This window comes from Epinephelus moara, chromosome 10 (assembly GCF_006386435.1).
Source record: "Epinephelus moara isolate mb chromosome 10, YSFRI_EMoa_1.0, whole genome shotgun sequence".
Taxonomy (NCBI): Eukaryota; Metazoa; Chordata; class Actinopteri; order Perciformes; family Serranidae; genus Epinephelus; species Epinephelus moara.
The window spans coordinates 30,169,990-30,193,315 of NC_065515.1; the positions used below are offsets into that span (position 1 = coordinate 30,169,990).

The 23,326-nt window shown below is 39.8% G+C and overlaps 2 protein-coding genes across 4 annotated transcripts in view; both read right to left on the reverse strand.

The window, feature by feature from the left end:
• Positions 1–23,326, reverse strand: part of pde4ba (phosphodiesterase 4B, cAMP-specific a) — a 219,449-nt gene that overhangs the window by 72,964 nt on the left and 123,159 nt on the right. The window contains exon 1 of one of the 3 annotated variants that reach the window (XM_050056039.1): positions 19,027–19,722. The exons of the other annotated variants lie outside the window; for them this stretch is intronic. Coding sequence (XP_049911996.1) covers positions 19,027–19,127 — 101 coding nt within the window. The 5' untranslated portion in view covers positions 19,128–19,722. Of the gene's footprint in view, positions 1–19,026; positions 19,723–23,326 lie in introns of those variants that run through there. 3 annotated transcript variants of the gene reach the window in all.
• On the reverse strand, positions 14,566–15,765 carry LOC126396345 (histone H2AX-like). Its single transcript, XM_050054329.1, has 2 exons — positions 15,678–15,765; positions 14,566–15,080 (listed from the first exon to the last, which is right to left on the reverse strand). Exons 1-2 carry the CDS (start codon positions 15,763–15,765, stop codon positions 14,566–14,568), a joined length of 603 nt encoding a protein of 200 aa, XP_049910286.1.

The following is a 23,326-nucleotide window of genomic DNA, read 5'->3' on the forward strand; positions in this document are numbered from 1 at the left end:
CATAAAAATTAATACAAAAGAATACAAGTTACAGTAGTTTGAAGGTGCTTTTTAAAAACAAGCACATATTTGGCTCTTATCAGACGATGTGGGAGGCTGATACAAAGTCGAGGAGCAGCCACAGTAAAAACAGGCTCACCTTTAGATTTCAGACCTGACCTTGACACAGCCAGAACACTCTGCTCTGAAACCTAGAGGCTCCTCACAGTGGAGAAGCATTAACAACTACTGACCCCTGAGAACAACTGCTGACCTTGAGACCTTGTGTGTAGAAAATGAAATGATCAGATTGATCAGGGAGTGATGGAAAGAGGCTAAAACTGGAGTCACTGTGTGATCCGGGTCATGTGTTTGTTAAAAGCATATATGAGTGAGACAGCTTGGTTTTGCTGCCTGAGGAAGAGGAACAGCTAATGCCCTTTTTTTCTGTGAGTTATGACATTGTACTTAGTGCAAAGTTTGTTATTCAGAGTTCCCTGTTTAACTTTCTATTTAAGTTTCTAAATGCGTCATAATGATGCACTAAATGCTATAAAACAAAGAATGAGAGGTAAAATAAAAGCGTGCGTGTCTTATACATGCATACACGTGCGTGCCTGCGCTACCCACCATGCATTGAATGCCTGACTGCTCTGCCCTCGGGTCGATCCACTGGCTTTGTGTGCTGAGATCACGTGTGAAGACGACTAATTCTGGAGCGAGTGCGGGCGAGTCTACTCATCCACAACAACACACACACACATCTCACAACTGTCCCCATTTTTCTCTCTTGTGTTCTAAAAGCTGGAGAGCTTCACATCAACTTTGCAGATGAAGATGATATACTGTGTAGTCACCCAACAGAGTCAACCACACTTAGTCCAGCATGTCAAACTAAGAAGTACACCAATTCTTCATTTGCTGACTTTCCTGAATCCCCATGTTAGGTGACCTTTATACAGGTATTAGCATAATATGTACACAGGGCACTTAAGGTTGTCCTGTTAAAGAACAATAGACTTGACGTAGTATTACCTCTCTCATTCTTACACTTGGACATCTCATTGTGTGTTATTACTTACATAACACACATCATCAGCCTCTTTGTTCTTTCTGTTTGGCTTCTCAGCATAAAACGCCATCATAACTGTATCTTGGCTGCAACCGTCTCACATGACATACATGACTGTAAAGACATTCTCATGAGGATGTGACTCAGCTCATTGTCAGATCACAGCGGATGTGTTTGTCTGGCAGTAGTACAACACATGACATTAGTAACATGGCACATATGACAAGCGTCCAGCCTGCTCTGACAGGTCAGGTAGCCGAAAACAAACCATGTGAAGCAGGGTAAAGTAGTAATGCACTTCAGTACAGTTTGGGTACTTGAACTTTACTTGGGTATTTCCTGTTTCTGCTACTTCTACTATGATACATCTCAGAGGGAAATATTGAGAATAAGATCTGACATACAAAATATGAGGCCTTATTGTAGGTTAAGCTTTCCAACAGTATATAAAGTATTCACAGTTGACTCCCACATGAATGCATCTATAGCCATATTCATGACTAGTATTACCTGGGGACCTCATGTGATTTAGAAATTACCCCCAAACGTCTGTGTTTCATGCGACCCATTCACACAGGATAAGCGAAGTCTGTATTTTACTTGAATTTACCTACTCTCTCCCCAAGATATGAAGTGCACAGTCATTTGTAACCCCACTCTACACATCACAGCGCTACTGTATAGTGTTAAGCTCTATTTTTATTTTAAATGGGAGTTTAACAATCAGAGGTGAGTATGCAACACACTGTCACATGTTAAACGTCTCATCGCATCTCATCATCTTTTGAGATTTTGCTCTTCTGATTGTTTTAATCTTGCTTTTTCTGCAAACAGGTCTCCATGCTACATAGCGAGATGATCCTCCTGCACCCAAAATGCTGTCAAAACTTTCATTGATTATGTAGCCTCCATAATTCTCGACCGGGACACGAGGCACAGAGAAAACTTAAAACCTAGATACGACCCCATATCACCAAGATGTTGATCACACAGGACCAATATTGTCACACGAACTCTGCGTTTGGCAAAATACAGTAGGTCATCTGTGGCAGACTTGGCCAATTTGCATGGGATTAAGATCACAGACAACGTTGGTCCCCAGGTAATACTTCTGTACAAACAGGGCTTTTAAAAATAATTCATTAATATAATGTGTGATTTACATAAATCACACAGGCAGTATCTCTGTATAATGTATACTTTTACTTTTGACACTCTGTACATTTTGCTGATTCTACTCCTCTACTTTTACTAAGTAAGGTTCTGAATGTAGTACTTTCATTTGACTTTACTAGACTACAGTATGGTAAATATTGAAGCATCTCAAATTTAAATGCTTTTCATTACTCCTACAGTAGTAACAGCTCCAGTTGACAGTCAGACTGCAAAGCAGCTGTCTCTAAACTGCCCTGAACTGCACTTTAAACTCCAACCTTTTAAATTTAAACACAGACGTCTTGGTGACTGATGCCTGATGTCTGCATCTAGTTTGGTCCCCAGGTGGCACTGACTGCACCCAACTAACTATCAAAGTCCCATCAGACCATGGAAAACAGAGCAAAGTATGTGTAACTATTTGATTTTGCAAGTTTGTTCTTGAACTTTGAAAAAAAGAGCATATGTGAAAATACTCTAAAGTTAAAGGTCCACTCACTAGCTTTTCTGAGCCGCATCTCTTTCTACAGAGTCAAGACTGTGAGATGCGGTTGAAAGCTCAAAAATTAAAGCTAAAAAATACTAACATTTATCATGTGGTGGTGTTTTTATCCCGGTCTACTTAACAACCTTCGAAATACAAGACAAAGAGAGGCCTCGGGATCAAAGACCCTCTTCTATGAAATAGGGATGTCCTGGTGGTTTGGTGGATTAGAATAGAATACAATAGAATAATGTTTATTCGGACATGTTTAAAAGAAACACACAAGCTTTGGTTAGAAAAAAAAAAATAAAATAAAAATATAATAATAAAGAAATAAAAAATGAAAGACATGAATAATCAAGTTGCGTAAAGTAAAGGTCAGCCATTCAGCAAGTCACAAAGACAAACCAAAGAAAACAAAAACAAAAAAACAACAACAAAAAAAAAAAAATAAAAAAAAGAAATATAACTCGGAAACATATTTGCATATTTCACGTCCGAAAAGGAGCAGGAAGGAAGTGTGAATTTATCTAGTCCTACCCCTTTCTTCTTTCTATATTTTATCTTTAAAGGTAGGGTCTGGAGGATTTTCCAGTTGTTGTTTGTAAACACACATTCAAATTCGGCCCCTCCTATCAGGCTCAACTCTCCCGGGTGTACGGAGCCCGGAGGTACGGAAGAAGGCTTCACAGAAGAGGTTCAGACAAGGCTCGTGCTGGTGCACGCTCGGACACGCTCGGGCACGGCACCTGCGCTCTCTCACTGGCTGGGGAAATCTCCGCCCAGAAGCGGTCCAAGCTCACAAAAACATCAAAACACAGTTAAAGGGCAGGAGCTCTGCAAACAGAGTCACCACCACACATGAGTAGAAGCCCATAGGTGATGATTAAGCAGGATTTCATTTCTATATGTCTATGTTTTGTTTTGTTTGAAAATCCTCCAGATCCTACCTTTAAACTTTATGTTGAACCTAAATTTTTAAGCTTTCTGCTTCGTTTAACATATACAACTCAAACAAATCAAGCAAGAAATCCATAAAAAGAACACTGCATTAGTTAGTGCATTTGTCCGGGAAACTATCCCCACTCGTACCACTCTCCCATGCTGTCTCTTTCAAGTACATGTACAGAACAACTTGGACGTCAGGCACTTGGATCTCACATATGTTCTCTATACCTAAACATATACAAATGTCAGGTTACTCAGTCAACCAGAAGCATGCCGTCTGTTCAGAGACAGGGTGAGAACAGGGACTGCTGAGGGATCAAGAGGCCAAATGCCTTATTGCAATTATGAGCTTCCTAGGTAGAGGGGAAATAATCAGTCAAACTAGCATGAAAAGCACCAAAGCGTCACTGGATTTCATGACGCACAGTTGTGTTTATGTTTTTACAGGATGGCATGTCGTCTGTGTAACCTCCAAAGAACTACTGGGGATACTGATTCCCCGGGCATGGACATTTTTCAACTAATCGTAATAATTATGGTCCTGTATATGGAGAGTCAGTGATGTTTTCAGTGTTATGTTTCACTAAAGCAATCAGGAAGCGCTCCCTCTGACCCTAAAATGATCTGCTAGGATGACACGACATTCCTTTCCCATGATCCAGCGGCATCTGTCTGGCTGATGAGCAGACTGACTGAGTGACGGACTCGCCCAAAGGATGACAGACTTAATGACAGATATGTAGGAAAGTTCTCTAAAGTGTTTATTTGTTCATTTCATTAGATCTGCAGTGGTAACACTAGTTCAATGCTCTGAATCTGAATCATATTTCAGGTACTGTTAGAAAATCTCCATCTGACCTGAAACTATACTGGATTGTAGTCAGTAAACATGTCAATAAATCTACTGGGAAACCAAACCATTAAGTGCTTTAAAGTTTATACAGCATGTAGAATTTTTGAATTTGATTCTGCATTTCACTGCGAGTGGACTAAAAAGTTAAAGAAAAAGGGTTTTAAGAGAAACATCTTGTAGTTAAAGTTAACTAACAAGCTAAAAAAAGGCACAAAATCACCACATAAATAGGTAAACAAAGCCATATTTATGTGAATTATGACTGATAGTGCGAGAGTTACTTTCTCTAGAAAGAGGTGGAAAAAGAAAAAGAAAAGGTCTGAGATTATGAAAAAATGGTTTAATCCTGACTGTTATTGTAAGAGACAGGCATATCTTAAAGCTAAGAGGATGTACAACAAATGTAAAAATGTGGAAAATGAAGAAAACCTAAGGGTTAAAAGTAAAGACTACAAAAAGGAATTGATTAAGGCACAAAGAGCATATAGAAACAAATTTAATAAGGAACTTAGAGAAATGAAGGTAGAAGACCCAAAGCAATACTGGAATATACTGTCTGACAATGATACAGGTAAAGAATGCACTGTTCACTTGAAAGACATTTATGAGCATTTTAAAAGCCTGGCAGATAGTGAACCTCACAAGGATCAGTTACCAGAGGTGGTCAGTAGTGACGATATTTTTGCTACTGAGGAATTAAATGCTGATTTTACAGAGGAGGAAGTTGTAAAAGGTATAGCAAGCCTTAAAGCCGGTAAGGCTGCTGGTATAGATAAAGTCTTAAATGAATACATTAAGAGTACAGCCAGCATTTTTTTGCCTGTTTATGTTAAATTGTTTAATATGATTTTGAGTTCAGGGGTAATCCCTAGAAATTGGGTTACCGGTCTCATTGTCCCAATCTATAAGAAGATGGGGAATACCGAGGACTGTAACAACTATCGGGGTATTACACTCTTAAGTTGCTTTGGCAAGCTATATACTCCACAACTGACCATATTTTTGTCCTTAAACAAGCTGTAGACCTATTTTGTTTTAAAAAAAGGAATCTGTTTTGTTCATTCATTGACTACAGCAAAGCGTTTGATATGGTATGGAGAGATGCACTTTGGTTTAAACTACAGAAAGAAGGTATTAATGGCAGATTGTTTAATATTATTGTGAATATGTATAATCATATCAAATCCTGTGTTTTTGTTAAAGGAGAAAAATCCGAGTTTTTTGTTAGTCTGACTGGGGTCAGATTTATCCCCAATACTATTCGCCCTCTTTATAAATGATCTTGAGGAATATTTAATTGTAAATGGTGTGAGCCGGCTTGATGTAGCGATGATATGATAGATAGTTACATTAAACTCATGGTACTTATGTATGTGGACGATACCATCACTATGGCTACAACAAAGGAAGGACTGCAAAAAGGAATTGATCAAATGTGCCATTTTTGTAAGACATGGAAATTAACTATAAATAGTAATAAAACTAAAGTTACAATATTTGGCCACCGTAAAGTTGATGTTGAAAAGTATCAGTTCCTCTGTAATGGCAAGGAGCTAGAAATTGTACATAGTTTTAAATATTTAGGAATACTTCTATTGAGGATTTCTATAAACGGGCTTCAAGAGCTATGTTTTCTTTACTGTGCAAATGTAGGAAGTTTGATTTACCAATAGATATTATATTAGAGCTTTTTGATAGGCTGGTGATGTCAGTTATGCTGTATGCTTGCGAAGTATGGGGGTTTGAGAAGGTAGACATCTTAGAGAAATTACACTTGAAATTCCTCAAGTATATTTTGAAAGTTAAAATGTCCACTTGTAATAATATGGTTTATGGCGAACTTGAAAGATACCCTTTATGTGTTGATATCAAAAAAAGAATTATTGGTTATTGGGGGAGTTTAGTGATGGGGAAGGAAACAAAGATTAGCAGGGTGACGTATAACTGTCTATTTAATTTAGATATTAATGAGCTATATGTATCACCATGGATTTCTTTTGTTAAGCAAATATTAGATGAATGCGTTTTTTCTTATGTTTGGTCAGACCAGAGATGTGATAACATTAAATGGTTGAAGATGGCAGTTGAGCAGAGGTATTGTGGTGAAGAGTTAATAAATATGACAATGACTATGAAATATAACACGGATTCCCAGAGACCTGAACTGTACTTTAGACCTGTTGTCGTTAGAAGTGGGGAAAAAATTGATACAGCATAGTGTTGAAATATTTTGCTTGGCAATATTGCATCAATTCATGGATGCAGAGTAATTATTTTTTATTATATAAATCATTAATATTGCAGATACAAATCAAACTTTTGGTACCTATCTAATAAAATCAGTTGCTTTTTCAGTGTATTAGATTCATTTTGCTGCAATAAAAATGATTAAAGTGAGATGAACAGACTGAAAACATATCAGACCAAACAGATGTTGACATGGTTTTCATTTGGGGACATTATTTGTAGTTTGAAAAAGAATATCAATCACAATATATATCATTGCAATACTCAGTATATCGTATTGTGACAATATTATACCATGGAGCTTCTGGTGATACCCACCCCTAGTTGTAGCTGAATTTACAATCGACAAAGAGGACACTAGGAGACACATTTTCTGACATGGACTAACATCTGACCTGCATAAACATCTTTTCTTATGAAGAGCCCTTTTTAAAATTTGGTGGAATTCAGGATGAGGCAGCAGCCATGGGTGACAAAAGGTAGAGACTAAACTGACCAAAAAGTTCAAGAAAAAGGTTTTAAAAACTATCTTGTACTTAAAGTTATGTCAAAAGCTAAAATTGGTACATAATCACTACATAAATCAGTAAACAAATCCATATTAATGTGAAATATATCACTGATTACGAGACATGAACTGTACTTTAGACCTGTTGTGGTTAAATCTACATCTGACGAAACAGACATTGGGGGCCAAATTCTCTGACACAGACCAACATCTGTCATTCATGAACTTTTTAATATGAATAGTCTTCATTTAAAATTCGGTGGAAACTGGGATGAGGCAGCAGCTACTGTAAAGCAGCCAAGAGTAACAGAAAGCAGAGACTACACTGAAAACATCCAGTGACAGAAAGTTAAGATAGCGAAGGTGAGTGGAAAGGTTTGTGACAAATAATACATGTTTTTTTTTTCTTCTGGGAAATGACTCCACTTCCCAGCACTGAGACAATGGTGCTGTTTCAGGTCACCGGCCAGTACTGTCAGTCTCATTTACCGGTAGAGTGGGATAACTCACTATCCTGCGTGTTGAGTCATGTGACTGTAGGTGTGTGGGGAGTCGTCATTATTTTACACCCTGTAAAGTACAGAATTGCTAAGATGGATTGTGGAGCAGGGGTTATCATCGCATTTGAAACATGGCGACATTAGGGCAGCAACTAACAGTTTTTTCCAATGTCAATTATCTGCTGACTATTTTCTCGACTAATTTCTCGACCTGTTTAATTTCCCAATCCAGAGTTTGCATGTCAGTGTGGGTTTTCTCCAGGTACTCTGGCTTCCTCCCACAGTCCAAAGACATGCAGGTTAATTGGTGACTCTAAATTACCTCAGTCAGGTGTGAATGTGAGTGTGAATGGTTGTCTGTCTCTATGTGTCAGCCCTGTTATAGTCTGGCAACCTGTCCAGGGTGTACCCTGCCTCTTGCCCAATGTCAGCTGGGATAAGCTCCAGCCCCCCTTGTGACCCCTTAAGAGGATAAGCGGTTAGAAAATGGATGGATTTGGTTTCCTCCATATCATTCAGCCGTATGTCATGTATGACATAGAGAAGCATCGAATGGTCACATCTCAGCAACTGTGTTATCAAAATAGTTGCAAAATAATTTTCTGTCAATCAACTAATATTTGCAGCTCTAAAAAATGGGGTAAAAGTACATTTGGCAGCTGTTTTTGGTCCAATTTAAGTCTCAACTTAATCAGTTAGGTAGTAGTCATGTGTAAAGTCCTTGAGGTCGAGCGGTCACATCATCATTTGATACATTGTTTTTATAAAAACATCAATGATAGCCACTTTAAAGACACCACAGAAGAAAACTGCGGAGTATTACTTGTAAGTAATTTTACCTCAGCAATCTTCACAATGTGTAAGATCATTCTTGTAAGTTTAGTCTGCAGGTCAAAATAAATCTATAGATGTGTATGTTGAGAAGTCTACAGTGCACACACTGAGATATGTTTATTTAAAGGCTTAAATGTCACCAAGACGTCTAAAAACCTGTTATGTGAAAACAAATGAAGAGTTGAATGTGACATGAAGCTATATTTTAACTTGCAAATCATAAAAACTGTATCAACTAGCATGTCTTTATTTTACTGTAACGGTTGAATTGTCTTATACAGTACATAATAAAAACCTCTCACTGCTCAGCTGAGTAAGCTAAAATGCATAAAAGGAGCTGACAGTCTGTTAAGCAGGAACAGCTTTCGAAAGGAAGGAGTCACACAGTGCCGCAGACGGAGAGACAGAGCATTCTTATACTTTGAATTAATCTCTTCCTTCCTGTGTGTTATGGTGAGTGGAAACCAGTGACCATTTGTCTCTCTGGTTGTGCAAACAGAGGTGCCATGGTAACACCTCCTGTTTGTCTTAGGGTGAGCCAAGGTTTAAGTATCATTTCTTAAACACTTGAATCAGATTTTGCTCTGTTATTGCATGAGCACTTCTACTAATGTCAACATTCGTGTGCCTTGAAAAATCAAAGATAAAAAACATCTGTTCCACGACATCATCGGTACAAGTTCTTGTCAATATGTATCCAAGACAAACAGGACTGACAGAGAAACGGAGAGATGCCCCAGGACAAGCAACAGATCCTAAAAAGACCTTTCTGTCTAACCAGCCGGATCGGTGAAATGTGCCAGAGCTCTGAAATGCCCCCCGAAGGATGATGAGCTGATTGAGCGATCCCATCAGACCGCGCAAAAATAGCAGCTGAAATGTTATGCTCCAAAAAAAATCACAGTAAGATCTCCCTACATGAATCTGCAGCACCAGTATCTAAAAATAGGTTAATAACCCGAGCTAGTCTAAACATGCACATGCCGAAGCAGACATTTCCCAACACATGATCTCAGAAAACTCTACTGGAGCAAAGGGTAACACTTTAACAACCAAGGACTCAAAACATCTAAATGTTTAACGGACGTCTTCACTGTTAAACACTGATCTATTTCTACATCCAGTGTGAACACGTCAGTGAGGCTACCTTTACTCACAATGGGAATATTTATAGCTGCTCAGCTGCTGATTCACTTAATGATGCAATATAAAGATACTGAGCCAGTACTCAAACTCAAATTGATTACATCAGTGTGAAATAATCAACACCAGACACGTTGCATTAAGGCAATCTGAACTACTTCCAGTGATTAGCAGTGCTTGACTCAAAGCTACAGTTGGTAACTTTTATGAAGATAACTAAAGCCTCGTTTCCACCGAGCAGCACGATACAGTACAGTTCAGTTCAGTTCAGCCTGTTTATTTTGTTCTGAAAACGTCAGCATGCAACCCCGTTCTGTGGATGATAAATGAGGTGTGGACTTCCATCTGTGTCACCGGTATGAGGAAATAGCCTACAGTGAGTGTTGCATGGAGCAGTGAGTGACAACAACCCCGCCCACATTTAAGAGTACTGGTTGCAGTGGAAACACTAGGGTCTAGGTACCATGTCTGAAGGGTTACTTTTAGTTCCAAAGGAACCATACTGAAAGTGTTTGGTGGAAACGGGGCTTACTTGTCATATTTGGTAAAAGTGTCACAATATTCTGAAAGATGTACATGAGACAGACTGTGGCGCGGCAGCAGCAACCAATCAGAGCCAAAGAGTCTCTACCACAGCTATCAATCATGTGAAACGCTTCTTGAACTGCAGTCAAACTGTCAAACTAGGGAACACTGATCAAATATGAATCAAGATTCTGTCACTGCATTGCCTATTTCTCTCCTCAAATGTTTTTAGAAACATTTTAGTGTACTGTTTAGCCAGCCCAGTCTCACTTCAATGTCATCATAATCTGGCGCCTGGGAAATGACTTGCGGCATGAGATACCAATGAAAAAATGCATCCTTTAACATCGGCATGATACGCGGTCAGTTGCCGTCATAGCTTCACAGCACCCGGCAGCGCTGGGGAAAACGCAGCAGGACAAGGACAAAAGTTAAGGTGGCGAAAGTCCAAGTGGGGCGGGCAGAAGAGGTGGTGGATGGGTCCAACAGACATCAGCTTTCACCCGAGAGAGCGGTGTACGCGTCCCGTAAGATTCCATCTGTGGTTTTTTTGCCTAAACCTAACCGTGTGTTTTTGTTGCCTTTGTTTGTTGTTGAAGGAAAAAAACATCAATCTGCGCAGCTGTACAGATGTAATGCATTTATTTGAAAGAGACTCTATGTAAACAATAAATTTCCTATGAAAACGGAAGTGTATCTTAAAAGAAGAGAACTTGACACAGTGTACCAGAACGTCAACAACCAACACACCCAGGGTACCTTGCACATCACATGTGGAAGTGGAAAGTCTGTGACCACAACGTGACGAGGTTGAGAATGTGTTGGTTTAGCTGTAAAATGATAAAGGTGGTCCAGCGGTGTACGGTGTGTGGTACAATGTTTAACTGTATCCAACATGGCGGCAGGAACCCAAATGTTCTCATTTTACAGCTAAACAGTACACTAAAATATGTTTCTGATAACATCTGAGGTGAGAAATAGGCAATGCGGTAACAGATTCATATTTGATCAGTGCTGCCTAGTTTGACAGTTTGACTGCAGCTCACGAAGCAACTGACACTCCTCAGACTCCTCAGCTCTGATTGGTTGTTTTCGTTCACAAGCAGGAAGGCCATTGGAAATCTTACAAAGGCAATAGAGTAGGCAGAGAAATATGATTTTTTTTCACAGTTTATCTGTTTCACTCTATGCTGTGTGAATATAGAGACATTTGCAAATAAAAAAAATATTTTTTAAATAAAAGTTACCAACTGTAGCTTTAACTTCAGGCTCATATCCACGGATATGAGCCCTAAATGTGGATTTATGCTCAATGCATGAGGTGAACTGGAGTCCTGCCATAGATACCTACAGCACAATGTAGGTTGAGCCTTGATAGCACCACCAAAACACTAGCCACATGTATTGCACATGTTCACGTTGTATCCTCCTTTAATCACCATATTCCAGTCACTGTGTTTACAGTCATTCAGTCACAGTGAATAGATGGTTTGAAGTGAAGATGTCTTTGTGTTGCTGAAAAGCCGCACATTACTGTGTCTTTCTTCAACTTCCTTAACGTTCAATATCGCCAATCTCTACTGGCATCAGAAACTTGTAGGGGGAAACACAGGAAGCCCAAGCTGACCAATCACAGTTCTTGTGGCTCCCATGTGGTTACCATGTAGCTCTGATGTGTAGTTACATTTTTGAGGAGGCAATGCTGAAGCTATGCTGTAACCCTTTAAACGCCCAGCTATAAATACAACTTAAACAATGCTGATTCCATATAAAGCTTTGTTGGCTCCGGGTCACAGTATAATGCAGTTTGTTTCCCACTTCCCCATATTGATAAGATTTACTGTTGAGCTGCAACAACTGTGACAATTTTGTTGAAGCTTGTACTCTGAGATGAGGAAACTGTTCCTCTGCCCTGCACACCACACTAATGGAAACATGAACCAACATTGCTAACCTGTAATTTATGAAACAGGCATTACATGAAGCTAAAACCATGCTGAGAATCAAATATGTCCTGTGGCCATTTCCAATCTGAGGAAAACCAGAAATCCAGCTCAACACATACACGCACTTATTAATAGAAATTAGGCCACAAATGTAATCAGGACTTGCGCCAAGTCATTATACACGCACATTTGGGTACAATGTCATCTAGCAGATGCTCTCGTTTAGAAATCATTTACAGTCTAAATACAAAGCCACATGTCACACGATTTCAGGAAACACAAAGCAGAACTGGTCCAAAAGGTGAGATGACGACAGTGGTGATGATGATGATGGAACAGGGGCTGCGGGTGGCTCAGTGTGTGTGTGTGTGTGTGTGGGTGAAGTGGGAGATCATGTAGAAGGGGACAGTATGATGGACGCTTGAAAGAGGAATTGAAATGTACTGTAACTGGGAGGAGGACAAAGAAAATACAAGTGAAAACTACTGAAAGTTGCAGAAAATCACTGTACCTTTGAATTGCTTAAAAAATATTCCTGAGCTAGCTAACTGCAGTGTGGCATCTCTTTTCCAGTGCATTCACTGCTCTGTATAGTTGGGCTACTTGCAGTCACTCGCAGGCTCTCATTGAACTGGCTGTGCTGGAACTACAACTCCATTCATCCATTAATAACTACCTGTTCAGTAGAGCTTAACATTTAAGGAAGATGGACTTGGCATATAAGTGATGGTGGAAAGTAACGAAGTGCATTTACTCACGTGCTGTACTTAATCGCAGTTTACTTGAGTTATTGTACTTTATGCTACTTCATACTTCCACTCATCTATATCATTTCAAAGGGGAATGTTGTACTTTTAACCCCTTGACAGGTGGAGTTATTGGTCACTTTCCAGATTAAGATTTTACATGAAAATATGTGATAAGATGATAATCTTATTAAATTAAATACAATGCTTTGGTCAAGAGTTACACAACCTTTTTTTGCTTGTGATCCCTTCAATAAGTTAGTGTGCATGTGGAGCTCTTCGTCATGTTTCTGTGAGTTGTTTGCTGTTCCACCAAAATGTGACTTCCCCTCTAAATCTCATCAGATGGTTTCATTTGAATAATTGCTCCAGGCCAAGGGAGGAAAAGTTATCCAACAAATCTGTTCAGCAGTCCTTTTCTCTTACCACTAAACCACCTAGCTTTATATGAGATACTTTACTACATTGTGCAATACTAAATTAGCTCCATCTTAACTGGTTACCACAGTAAAACTCTCCAGATGCATGGATGCATCAGTCGTACTTCTCAGTGGTGTAATATAACGAAGTATTAATACTTTACAATACTTGAGTATTTTTTGGGGAGTATCTCTACTTTACTTGAGTTTTCATGTTTCTGTCAACTTTGACTTAGACTGAAACTATTTTACTCCAGTTTTACTCCAATATCTATGCATTTCTATATCCTATGCATTTTCGTTACCTTGTTACTACAAAAATAAAATCAGAAGGTTTGGCGAGTCAGTGGTCCTAGCTTAAAAGTTAGACCATAGGTTGATCACATAAGGACAAGTGCAAACAAGCACTCTAAAATCCACAGTGATTTTGGCTAAAGTCATTTTTTGGCAAGACTTCTGTATGTTTACTCAAGTATGGCTTTTGGAGCCACAGTAACATTCTTTGTTTCATCTTTAGATAAAGGTGAGTACATGTAAAATAGATGCAGTTATTAAACTGAACACAGGGTGTAGCATTCATGTGAAGCGCATATAGGTAGGCTCCAGGTGATGAGAATCAGGTGTGTGGAATGTGGAGGCAACCAGTTTTTGACCGTGCTGTGGAAGTGTGCTGAAAAGCAAAAGTGCACTGGACATTGGTTTATTGTTAGCCCAGAATATGTGCCCAGAACAAGTTCACCCATTCACACCTCGGTGGCTTGTTTAGACATTTTGTTTCCTTAAAAAGTCCCTACAATGGGTTTCAGGTCCTTCATCCACTACTGGCACTTCTTTCACTTTGATCTAGGAGTTTTAATGTGGGGCTTGTATTTGTAATTAGGTATTTTTACATGAATGTATTGGTACTTTTACTTAAAGGCTCAGTGTGTACCATAGAGGGGGATACATTGACAGAAAAGTAATAGCTTATAATATTCATAAATAGGCATGTGCCGGTATGAGATTTTGACGGTATGATAACCGTGGGCAAAAATACCACGGTAATTGGTATTTCCGCGGTAATAATAATAATAATAATAAAACCGGCGTTGTCCTTTTCCATACTCTACACTTTAAAACGGTAGGCTAATATTCGTTTGACCGTTAAAGAATGACAGCACGTACCAGGCATCTCCTGTCAGTGCAACGCATCATCACACCAGTTGTTTAAATGTGTAATATAGACCCGTTAAAAGTAATAGAGCCGTTTCTTAACTTCACGATGGTGACTCCGCCCAGCAGCTTTTTGAGCTCCTTGTCGTTGCGGACAGCCAGCTGCCGGTGACGGGGGATGATACGGGTGTTCTTGTTGTTGCGGGCAGCGTTTCCAGCCAACTCCAGGATCTCAGCGGTCAGATACTCCAGCACAGCCGCCAGGTAGACGGGGGCACCGGCACTGACACGCTCCGCAGAGTTTCCTTGGCGCAGCAGCCTGTGAACACGGCCAACTGGGAACTGGAGCCCAGCACGGGAGGAGCGGGTCTTTGCCTTGGCTCTGGGGGTTCTTCTGATAGCCTTAATGGTCCCACACCACCGACTTCGTCCTTTTCGCCGGTGGGAAAAGTTCAGCTTCGCCTCCTCCAGCCATGTTTGCAGTTTGCACGTGAGTGGATTTACACTGATCACTGACGTACTGACTGACTGACAGGCTGCCCCCCCAATAATTGTGCTGACTGCAGCGGCTGCACGTGCATGATTTCAGAGTGTGTGCCAGTTAAAATGTACGACTGGCACTGAGTTATTTCTGAGTTTTGAGTTCCTGAAGTTCCCATAATGAAACGTAGCGTAGGTTACACCGTCGGCCTTTACCGTCGGAACGGAAATGGGCAGTTAGTGACACCGTGACATTCTTTTACCGCGGTAAACCGTGACGCCGGTAACCGGCACATGCCTATTCATAAATAACATTTTATTAGTGTATAATTAATTACCAGAAACTGAGAATCATGTTTTCATCTCCTTAAAATGAGCCATTTTTATCTACATACAAAGCAGGTCCTCTTCCACGGAGTTCGCCATGTTGTTTCTACAGTGGCCCAGAACAGACAAACCAAACACTGGCTCTACATAGGGCTATTCTTGCATTTTTGTGTTTGCGTGTTTGCATGTTTTCTTGTCGACCACCATAGTTCTACATGCTTGGCACATGGGAGAAGTTTCAGTTGGTTGCAATGTTGCAATCTCACCATTAGATGCCACTAAATCCTACACACTATACCTTAAAGTTAAGGATTAAAATACTTCTTCCACCATAATAGAAAGCACAACCACTGTCTTACCCCTTACCATTCTTCCCCCAGTCATCATCATCATCATCACCAGCCCTAAAGTCTCCATCTTCTTGATCCCTCTAATCCTCCCAGCCATCCGTACTATCACTTGTTATCATCCTCGTCATTATCTTAAGTGCAATAATCACCATTATCACCATCAAACCCACCTCACAGCCACGCCAGCTTATTTAAACATTGACTAGCCACTCAGAAATCTAAAGCCCTCGACCTCATAAACCACGGCATATTTTGATGAGTCCTCGCCACATTTTTCTGTGTATCCATCTCCATAACAACATATTATACCGTAAGTAAAGAGCATGCAAATAAAATACTGCTGAACCACAACCTCTACAACACAGTGCTGCACCCCACCCATGGGCAAGCAAGCACAAAACACTGTTATTCAAAAGTCCTGCTCTGGAAAGGAAAATGGGTCACCAAAGTGAAAAGAAATCTGGTTGACACGCTGACAGCTATTAAACATGTAACAAAATATAAGATGAAAGTGAAGAGCAGCCTCAGGGTCAGGTTTGTTTACTTCCTAAAACAGATATGGACAATATTTTGAGGCAGTGTACAGTTATTCTTCCAACAAGTATGACTCAGAAACTTTGTTAAAGCCACATTGTTTCAGTTGTGACCAATTACAGTCTTGTTACGGTTAACGCTGCTCTTCTACTTTGCCCTAAAAGGCGCCGTGTGTAGTGTGTGCTCAGCATGAATAGCTGTCAGTGACATCTAGTTGTTTATTTGCACGATAACAGTTTCCACAAATGAACACGTTGGGTTTTAAGCATAAAAAAAAATGTCCTCACTAGAGAACTGCTCTTCCCATTGCTGGTCCCAGATGATCTGCGGTAACTTTGTCCTGACAAGTAGTGAAGAAAGGGACCCAGCACCCAGTAAAACCCTCTGTGCAGATTACAGGGGCTGTGAACTTTGTTATTATGCCGTAGGAATCCGGGTCACTGTCAAAATATTTGGTTATGCCAATCTTCTGTCCTAGCTAGATGTGTGAGAAACACTCCTGGCACACACACAGTATACAGATTAATTAATACACCCTCACATACCATAAAAGTGTTGCTACATGTGTATGAACTTGTTTTAGGTTATGTACAAACAAAGGCACATAACATACCACAGAGAGAGGAAGCCAGCATAGAGTAATTATCCCCCGGTGCTCACGTGGGCCCTTTGTACCTGTCTATGATTAAAACACACAGCATGGCACAGTACAGTACACCATCTGTGTACTTCTGCTTTCTTTAATACAGTCCAGTACTTTCCACAGGAAACCCTCAGTCATAGAGGTGGAACACACACAACTATGAGGTGGATGTCTCCAGAACTCAACGTCTCCACACTTCCATGATTACAAATTAGAGCTAATTTGCTCTAAAGAGATAAAAACAAATAAGCATTCAGCATTATGTCTGTTGGTAAAAGTACCAGTATGGATCATGTGACACTAACGTTATGTTGTTGGGTATTTTAATAAACTGTGGCAGTGTCTCTTTTTCATGGCAGTGACGTCCCCTAAACCTTGCGACAGTCCAATCTAACAGTCTAGTGCGTCTCCAGCTGAGCCAGAATACCCACAGACAGTCCTCCTGGGGAGTGACCCAGCCTACTTTCTCACACTGGTTTATTTCTTCCTTGACTCAAACACACAAAAAGGTCTGCACTCAACATCAGCATCAGTGGCTGCGTGGTTTCAACCTCAGCTAAGGTTTTGAGACTTCAATCGAAACTTAAATTCACCAAAACAGCACCTGTAAAATAGTACTGTAGCTACTCTCTTCCACAGTCCTCCTCGGAAGGGAGGACACTGCGTCACAGTGTTTATTACAGCTGATCAAATATGCAGGTGAGATAAGACAAATAATACACCACAGTGCTTGTATCTCACATGAGGAGCAAAACAAACAGATGGAGGTTGATGTTCATCCTGGAGCATAAACATCCTTCATTAGGGCAGGACTTAGTTTTCTATTGAAGGTTTAAACTATGGCTCAAACATGAATTCAGGATAATATATGTAGGAAAAATATATTACACATTTTACATGATAATTGATCTTTGCTCTAGTGATGGCTTTCAAGGAAATCCAAGTCAATTTTAGAAAATAATAATGTATTACAGTTAACTGATGATTTTTTCCAACCACTTTCCAATTATTTTAACATAGTTCAATCATGTGAGCTCTTAAATAAAAATACTATGTGGCGTCCAGACCAGGTTCTGTCTCTCTTTCCCAACTTATGTCATTCTTTGACATCTTCCTACCAATGATGGTGCCTTATACTGCTTTAAGGACAACAAAAATATTTTTAAATGAGCACCGTGGTGCAGAAATACCACAAAAACAATTAGGTTACATTCTTGAACTGAATCATAGTGTCTTATTTATCCCATGGTGACGCAATAAGTTTTGGATTGGTGATGTTTCGATACTTCTGGGGTAGGTAAGGTTTATTTAAAACAGAACTTTTCAGTATTTCACTGGAAAAAATAAGGAAACTCAAAAAGAATAAACTTAAGTTTGTGTAGCAGAAATGTTTTCTTCTTCATTTGTTTGTACATCATCTCGCACCCTCTGACCTCCAGCTTGAAAACCACTGTTTAAGGTAAATATGTTGGCTCTGATAGGCACACACAGTAACGACTATTTAGACAGAGTCAGACAAGAATTCCTGCTTGGCAACAAAGCCAAATTTACCAGAGTTGCTAAAGGCTGAAGCGATCGGAGACCCTTCAATGTCATGTTTTGGTTTTTTTTTGGGTTTTTTTTAAGCATTTCCCTCGGGTGGTGTGGTTGCGTCTCACAGACCAGACTATGTTCACACTGTGGCTAAAAACGTTATAATGATAAACAAATTTGTCTGAACAGTAACAGATATATTTGCATGGCAAACTACTTGACTCTCTTCACCGCAACATGGCAGCATGAAACCTATTCAGAACATCTCTCTGCTAAAACTGTTGCTCCCCAAAAACCATAAAGCCTACTGACATGGGATTTTCTCATCCAAACATGTGACAGAGCATTTAACCACATTCCAGCTGAGGATTACTATAATGATGAAAAACACATGAGGGGATTACTTGACATATGGGAAATAGGAAGTAAGACTATATATATACTGGATGCACACAAAGCAACATGAGAAGTTCAGGGATTCTGAGAAACACCACAAGGTTTAGTGAAGGGTTTCTGCAAGAATAAGTTCAGCTATTAGAGCCAGAGGTGAGTAAGAAGCTGAAAACTGTCCCCAGATGAAACACTGCAAGGACAGAATTAAGTGACAGATGACATGAAGTGTGTGTGTGGTTATCTGTGCGTCCTAACCTGTGAGTATGGCCATGGTTGGCGGCGTGGAGTCTTCTGATGACTTCCTCACTGAAGTCAAAATGAACCCTTCCTCTGGCACAGGGTGAACGCCGGTACATCGCCTCGACACACACTCATGCACTCATGCACACACTACGCAGCGCATACCATCACAAACATAACCACAAACGAGATCGACACACACCCAGAGTGTTAACAACACAAGTGGAGCATTTCACACGCGGACCAAGCATACGGTGTCAAAGTCACTCATTATCACACACACATTTCACAAGTCAGCATCATCAGTGGCACACAGTAGCACGTACACACACCTCTCACACGCTTAATCTTACAAAACTCACTGAGATCACACAACTTCAAATGAAAAGCCTCAAATGTATCTATCAGTTACTACAAAACAAGCTCCATCACACACACGTTCACCTCATACAAATAGCATCACATAACAATACATCACTTATTGGCTCCACAGTCATACATTTACATGGCCGTTTAAAAAGTTACTCAGCAGGTTATCCATCAGCCTTCCTCTCCTCGGCACAAACAGAAAACAGCAAGCAGGTATCCAAACACCTTGTCCACACACTTGATCTCACGTTACACACACAGCAGCAACATAAAGCAGCAGTCCATACGTCACATCACGGAGCTCTTTAAGCCCTCGTTTACACTCTGACACTGTCTACTCTCTGTGGCGGACTCTTCGTCACAGGCTATACTTCCTCCCCATGGTGTGTGTGTGTGTGTATGTGTGTGTGTGTAGTATGTGTGTGTATGGAGCTCTGTTCCCTTCAGAGTGGCCCAGCAGAGTAAGGAGGGACATCCAAGTTCTGGAGTGGAATCACTGGAGTGGAGTCATAATTCATCCATCACTCACAACCTTGTCAGCTTCAGTTAACGCTGTGTGTATTAAAAAACATACAGAAACACACTGGCTACACACACACTGCTACTCAAAACATAAACCACCCACACTACATTTGTATAACTGCTGTATTTTACAAACCATGATGATTTAAGAGAGCTAATTTTTCACAAAACTGCTTTTCTAATTTTGGTCCTTTTTTATTGCACCATTTGAAAATATATTTAAGCACCTCACATAAATGTATACTGTCTTGTAAGCTGGCTGATATATGTTCATGCCACAGTAGTATAAATGGCAACACTTGACTGTAGGTCCCCTTATTGAGCATGCATAGGTAATATATAAAAAATATAAATTGTTTAACAACACATATAATGTAGTTGTTTAGACTGGGGTATAAAAACACAAGCAATGGCAACATAGTTTTAGTAATATGTCTTAGAAATGTCCCTATAGCTGCTTCAGAAACCCACTTACTGAACAAAACAGTGTTTATCTAAGTGTCACTCTGGCAACCTGGTCTACCTTAACTGTCAGTGTGTGTGTCTTTGAGGGGAAGAGGTGGCATCTGGTGCTCTCACAGGGGGCCACAGTGCCTAATGACAATGTACAGTACAGTAGAGTACAGTACAGTGACATCCAAGACCTCATATACTGTGGTAACAGCGATGATAGATTTGTGATTTATAGAAGCCGACACAATACTTGACTAAAAAACTGTGATGCTACTGCAGGATGTCCAATCTGATTGAATTACCAACTGCTCTATGTTGTCCAGGTTTTGATTGTGCAAAATTTACACAGTGAAAAGCTTCTGGAAAATATAAGAAAGTCATTTTAGCCGACAGCATTTCAACAAGCTGCTGTGGTGCTACATGCATGTTGTTGTATTTTACTATTATTCTATTTTTATTTTATTGATGTGTATTTTATGCATGAAATCAAACAAATGCATCATTTTCTATTTGAGTAAATTTAACTGACAATATTTGCTTTGGGTCAGTAGAGGACAACATGCTACATTTATCTTTATCTTTAAAAAAGCTTTATATAAAATACAACACATTGTGAAAGATTAATCAATAATTTCCCCTTACAAAAAAGGCAGTGTGTATTTGGGGCTCATTGTCACATTTCAGATGTCTGTGAGTGTTTAGCACCTCTACCAAAGAAAGATTTCCTCTCTAAATAAATCAGCATTTCAAGCATTGATCATTTGTCATTTTTATGCACCCAATCTTTCTGGCAACATAACATTGGCTGCATGAGTAACTCTCTCCTATTTCTCATAACCTCCTAAAACAGTAGTCATGAAACTCAACACAGAAAAGCCTTGCTGACTGACAACTAAACTGATAAGTATTGTCATGACAACACAAGCATGCTCCCCCGTCATTTATTTGGAAATGATTCAGAGTGATGACACATAGCACACACACTTAACAAAACACTTAAAGGGCGGAGTTGGGTCACAGAAGCCAGAGCTGAATCACTACTACATTCCCACACTGCAGCTCGCTCCACTGCTTCACAATACACACAGAGATCAGAAATGGGTGAGGCGGAAGATGCGGTAGCCACAGGGCTCTGTGTATCCCGCGCGACAATGGCAGTGACATACCTCCTTAATTTGCTCCCGAGGGTTAACCATTGAAGAGGAAGACATAGAGAGAGCTCCTCCTCGTGCTATTATGGCCATCATCTTTATTTCACCAGTGGGAACTGGTGCAGATTGTAGAAAAAAAAAAGACTTACAATTTATCATGGCTGTAAATGTAATGGGTTATAAAAGACTAAAGACAAAGTGCTACTGGAAATCATGTTCAGTTTTTTTAAATGCCATGCATCGTTATAGCAAAATATAGAAACGAGGATTGTTTGTCGTGTCAAGATCACCATCTAAATGAGCCTAAATATTGTCATTTAAAGACAAAGCCCTGTCTGTTTAATCTACTGTGTCTACAGTGTTGCATAATTTAGTGGCATTAAACTGTTATATGCTGCTAAATATAGGTAGACCTCCGATTTGAGTTCATAACTGCATCTATAAAACAGACCCCAAAACCATAATCTACATAAGTGCTTATGTACAGCACATGCACTTATATTTTTAACATTTACAGTTTAATTTCAACTGGTTATCCACAGTTATATCAAACACTATAAACTGGCAAAAAACTGATGGTGTTTATAAGGTGCTGCTGTGTTTTACTTAAATTAATTAAATGTTTATCTTTTTGCCAAGATGCAGCAGCATTATAAGCAAAACACAAATATAACAAACACTACTGCATTTATCTCCAGGCCTATTCATAGAGTATGTGTTACTGTAAAATCTGTAGATGAAACCAGGGCACCTGTACAAACTGACTACAGTCCACAGCCCAAAACAGCCACCAGTGTTGATGAGTAAAAACCATAGACTCTTCAAACTCTTATGTTTCAGTAAACTGAGACAAGACCTCCTTGTGAACATAAGAGGGCATCGTTTCCTCCACTGAAAAAGAAAACTAGCTTTTCAGGCCTGCATCCACAAGATGGCAGTGTGTTACTGTATCATACAGCCTCCACTTACACCATAAAATTCACATTTACAGGATGTGGCATGCAAGATGTGCCACCAGATAAGCCATGCCCTGTGGAATGTACTCAGAGCTTGAATTGCAAAGGATGTGACGGTAGTTCCTTCAAATGTTTCATGTTGGATCAAAGTGAGAAAGATATTGGTTGTGAAGCAGCAACGAAGTTACTGTGACGAGAGCCTGTATCCCCGACATCCTATACCCAAATTAGTGAATTAGGTTAATAGGTGGGTATGCTCTGAATAGATAACAAGACGCCAGGGAGCTCAATAGATCTGTGAAAACCTTTAATTACATGACAGGAATCTTTACTTTACTTGGTTGATGCAATTTAACCTGTGTTTACTGACATATGTTGATGCAGTTAGCTCCTTTCATTCAACTGGATCCCTGTTTTTGACTCATGTCTGGCATTTTATCATTTGTCTCGTTGCAAAACATTGTTTAGTGAGATAATGTATGTCTATAATCTGGATGCAAACTAATGCTAAAGCTTGCACATGCTGAACAACACCTGACATTTTTTGATCTGCAACTTTAAAAGGGTTTCACTTAGGAGCAGAGAACCATAATTAAACATCAATCAGACATCCATTTGACGGCTTAAGAGTAGCCTGTCAAATTGTCGCTGGCAGACGGCTCCTCTGGCTTGTCCTTGTGATTTAAATCGATATCACACTGCAGATGCCACAGCCGAAGAAAAAGACAAACTTCAGCAAGATGACTTTTGTCTCAGTCTACCAGAAAGAGAGACTGCAAATAGAATCTCAGATGTTTCTGACAGAACCTGACAGGCACAACGTCACCTTTGACATGAAAGCTGTCTCTCTCGTACAAACACACA

What these genes read in the sequence shown, in the direction of transcription:
- LOC126396345 (XM_050054329.1), bottom strand. Translation starts at nt 15,765, where the DNA reads ATGGCTGGGAGGATTAGAGGGATCAAGAAGATGGAGACTTTAGGGCTG. An exon ending in TGGGGGAAGAATGGTAAGGG is followed by an intron (nt 15,081 to 15,677) that starts GTAAGACAGTGG and finishes ATGCACGTGCAG; the next exon opens with CCGCTGCAGTCAGCACAATT.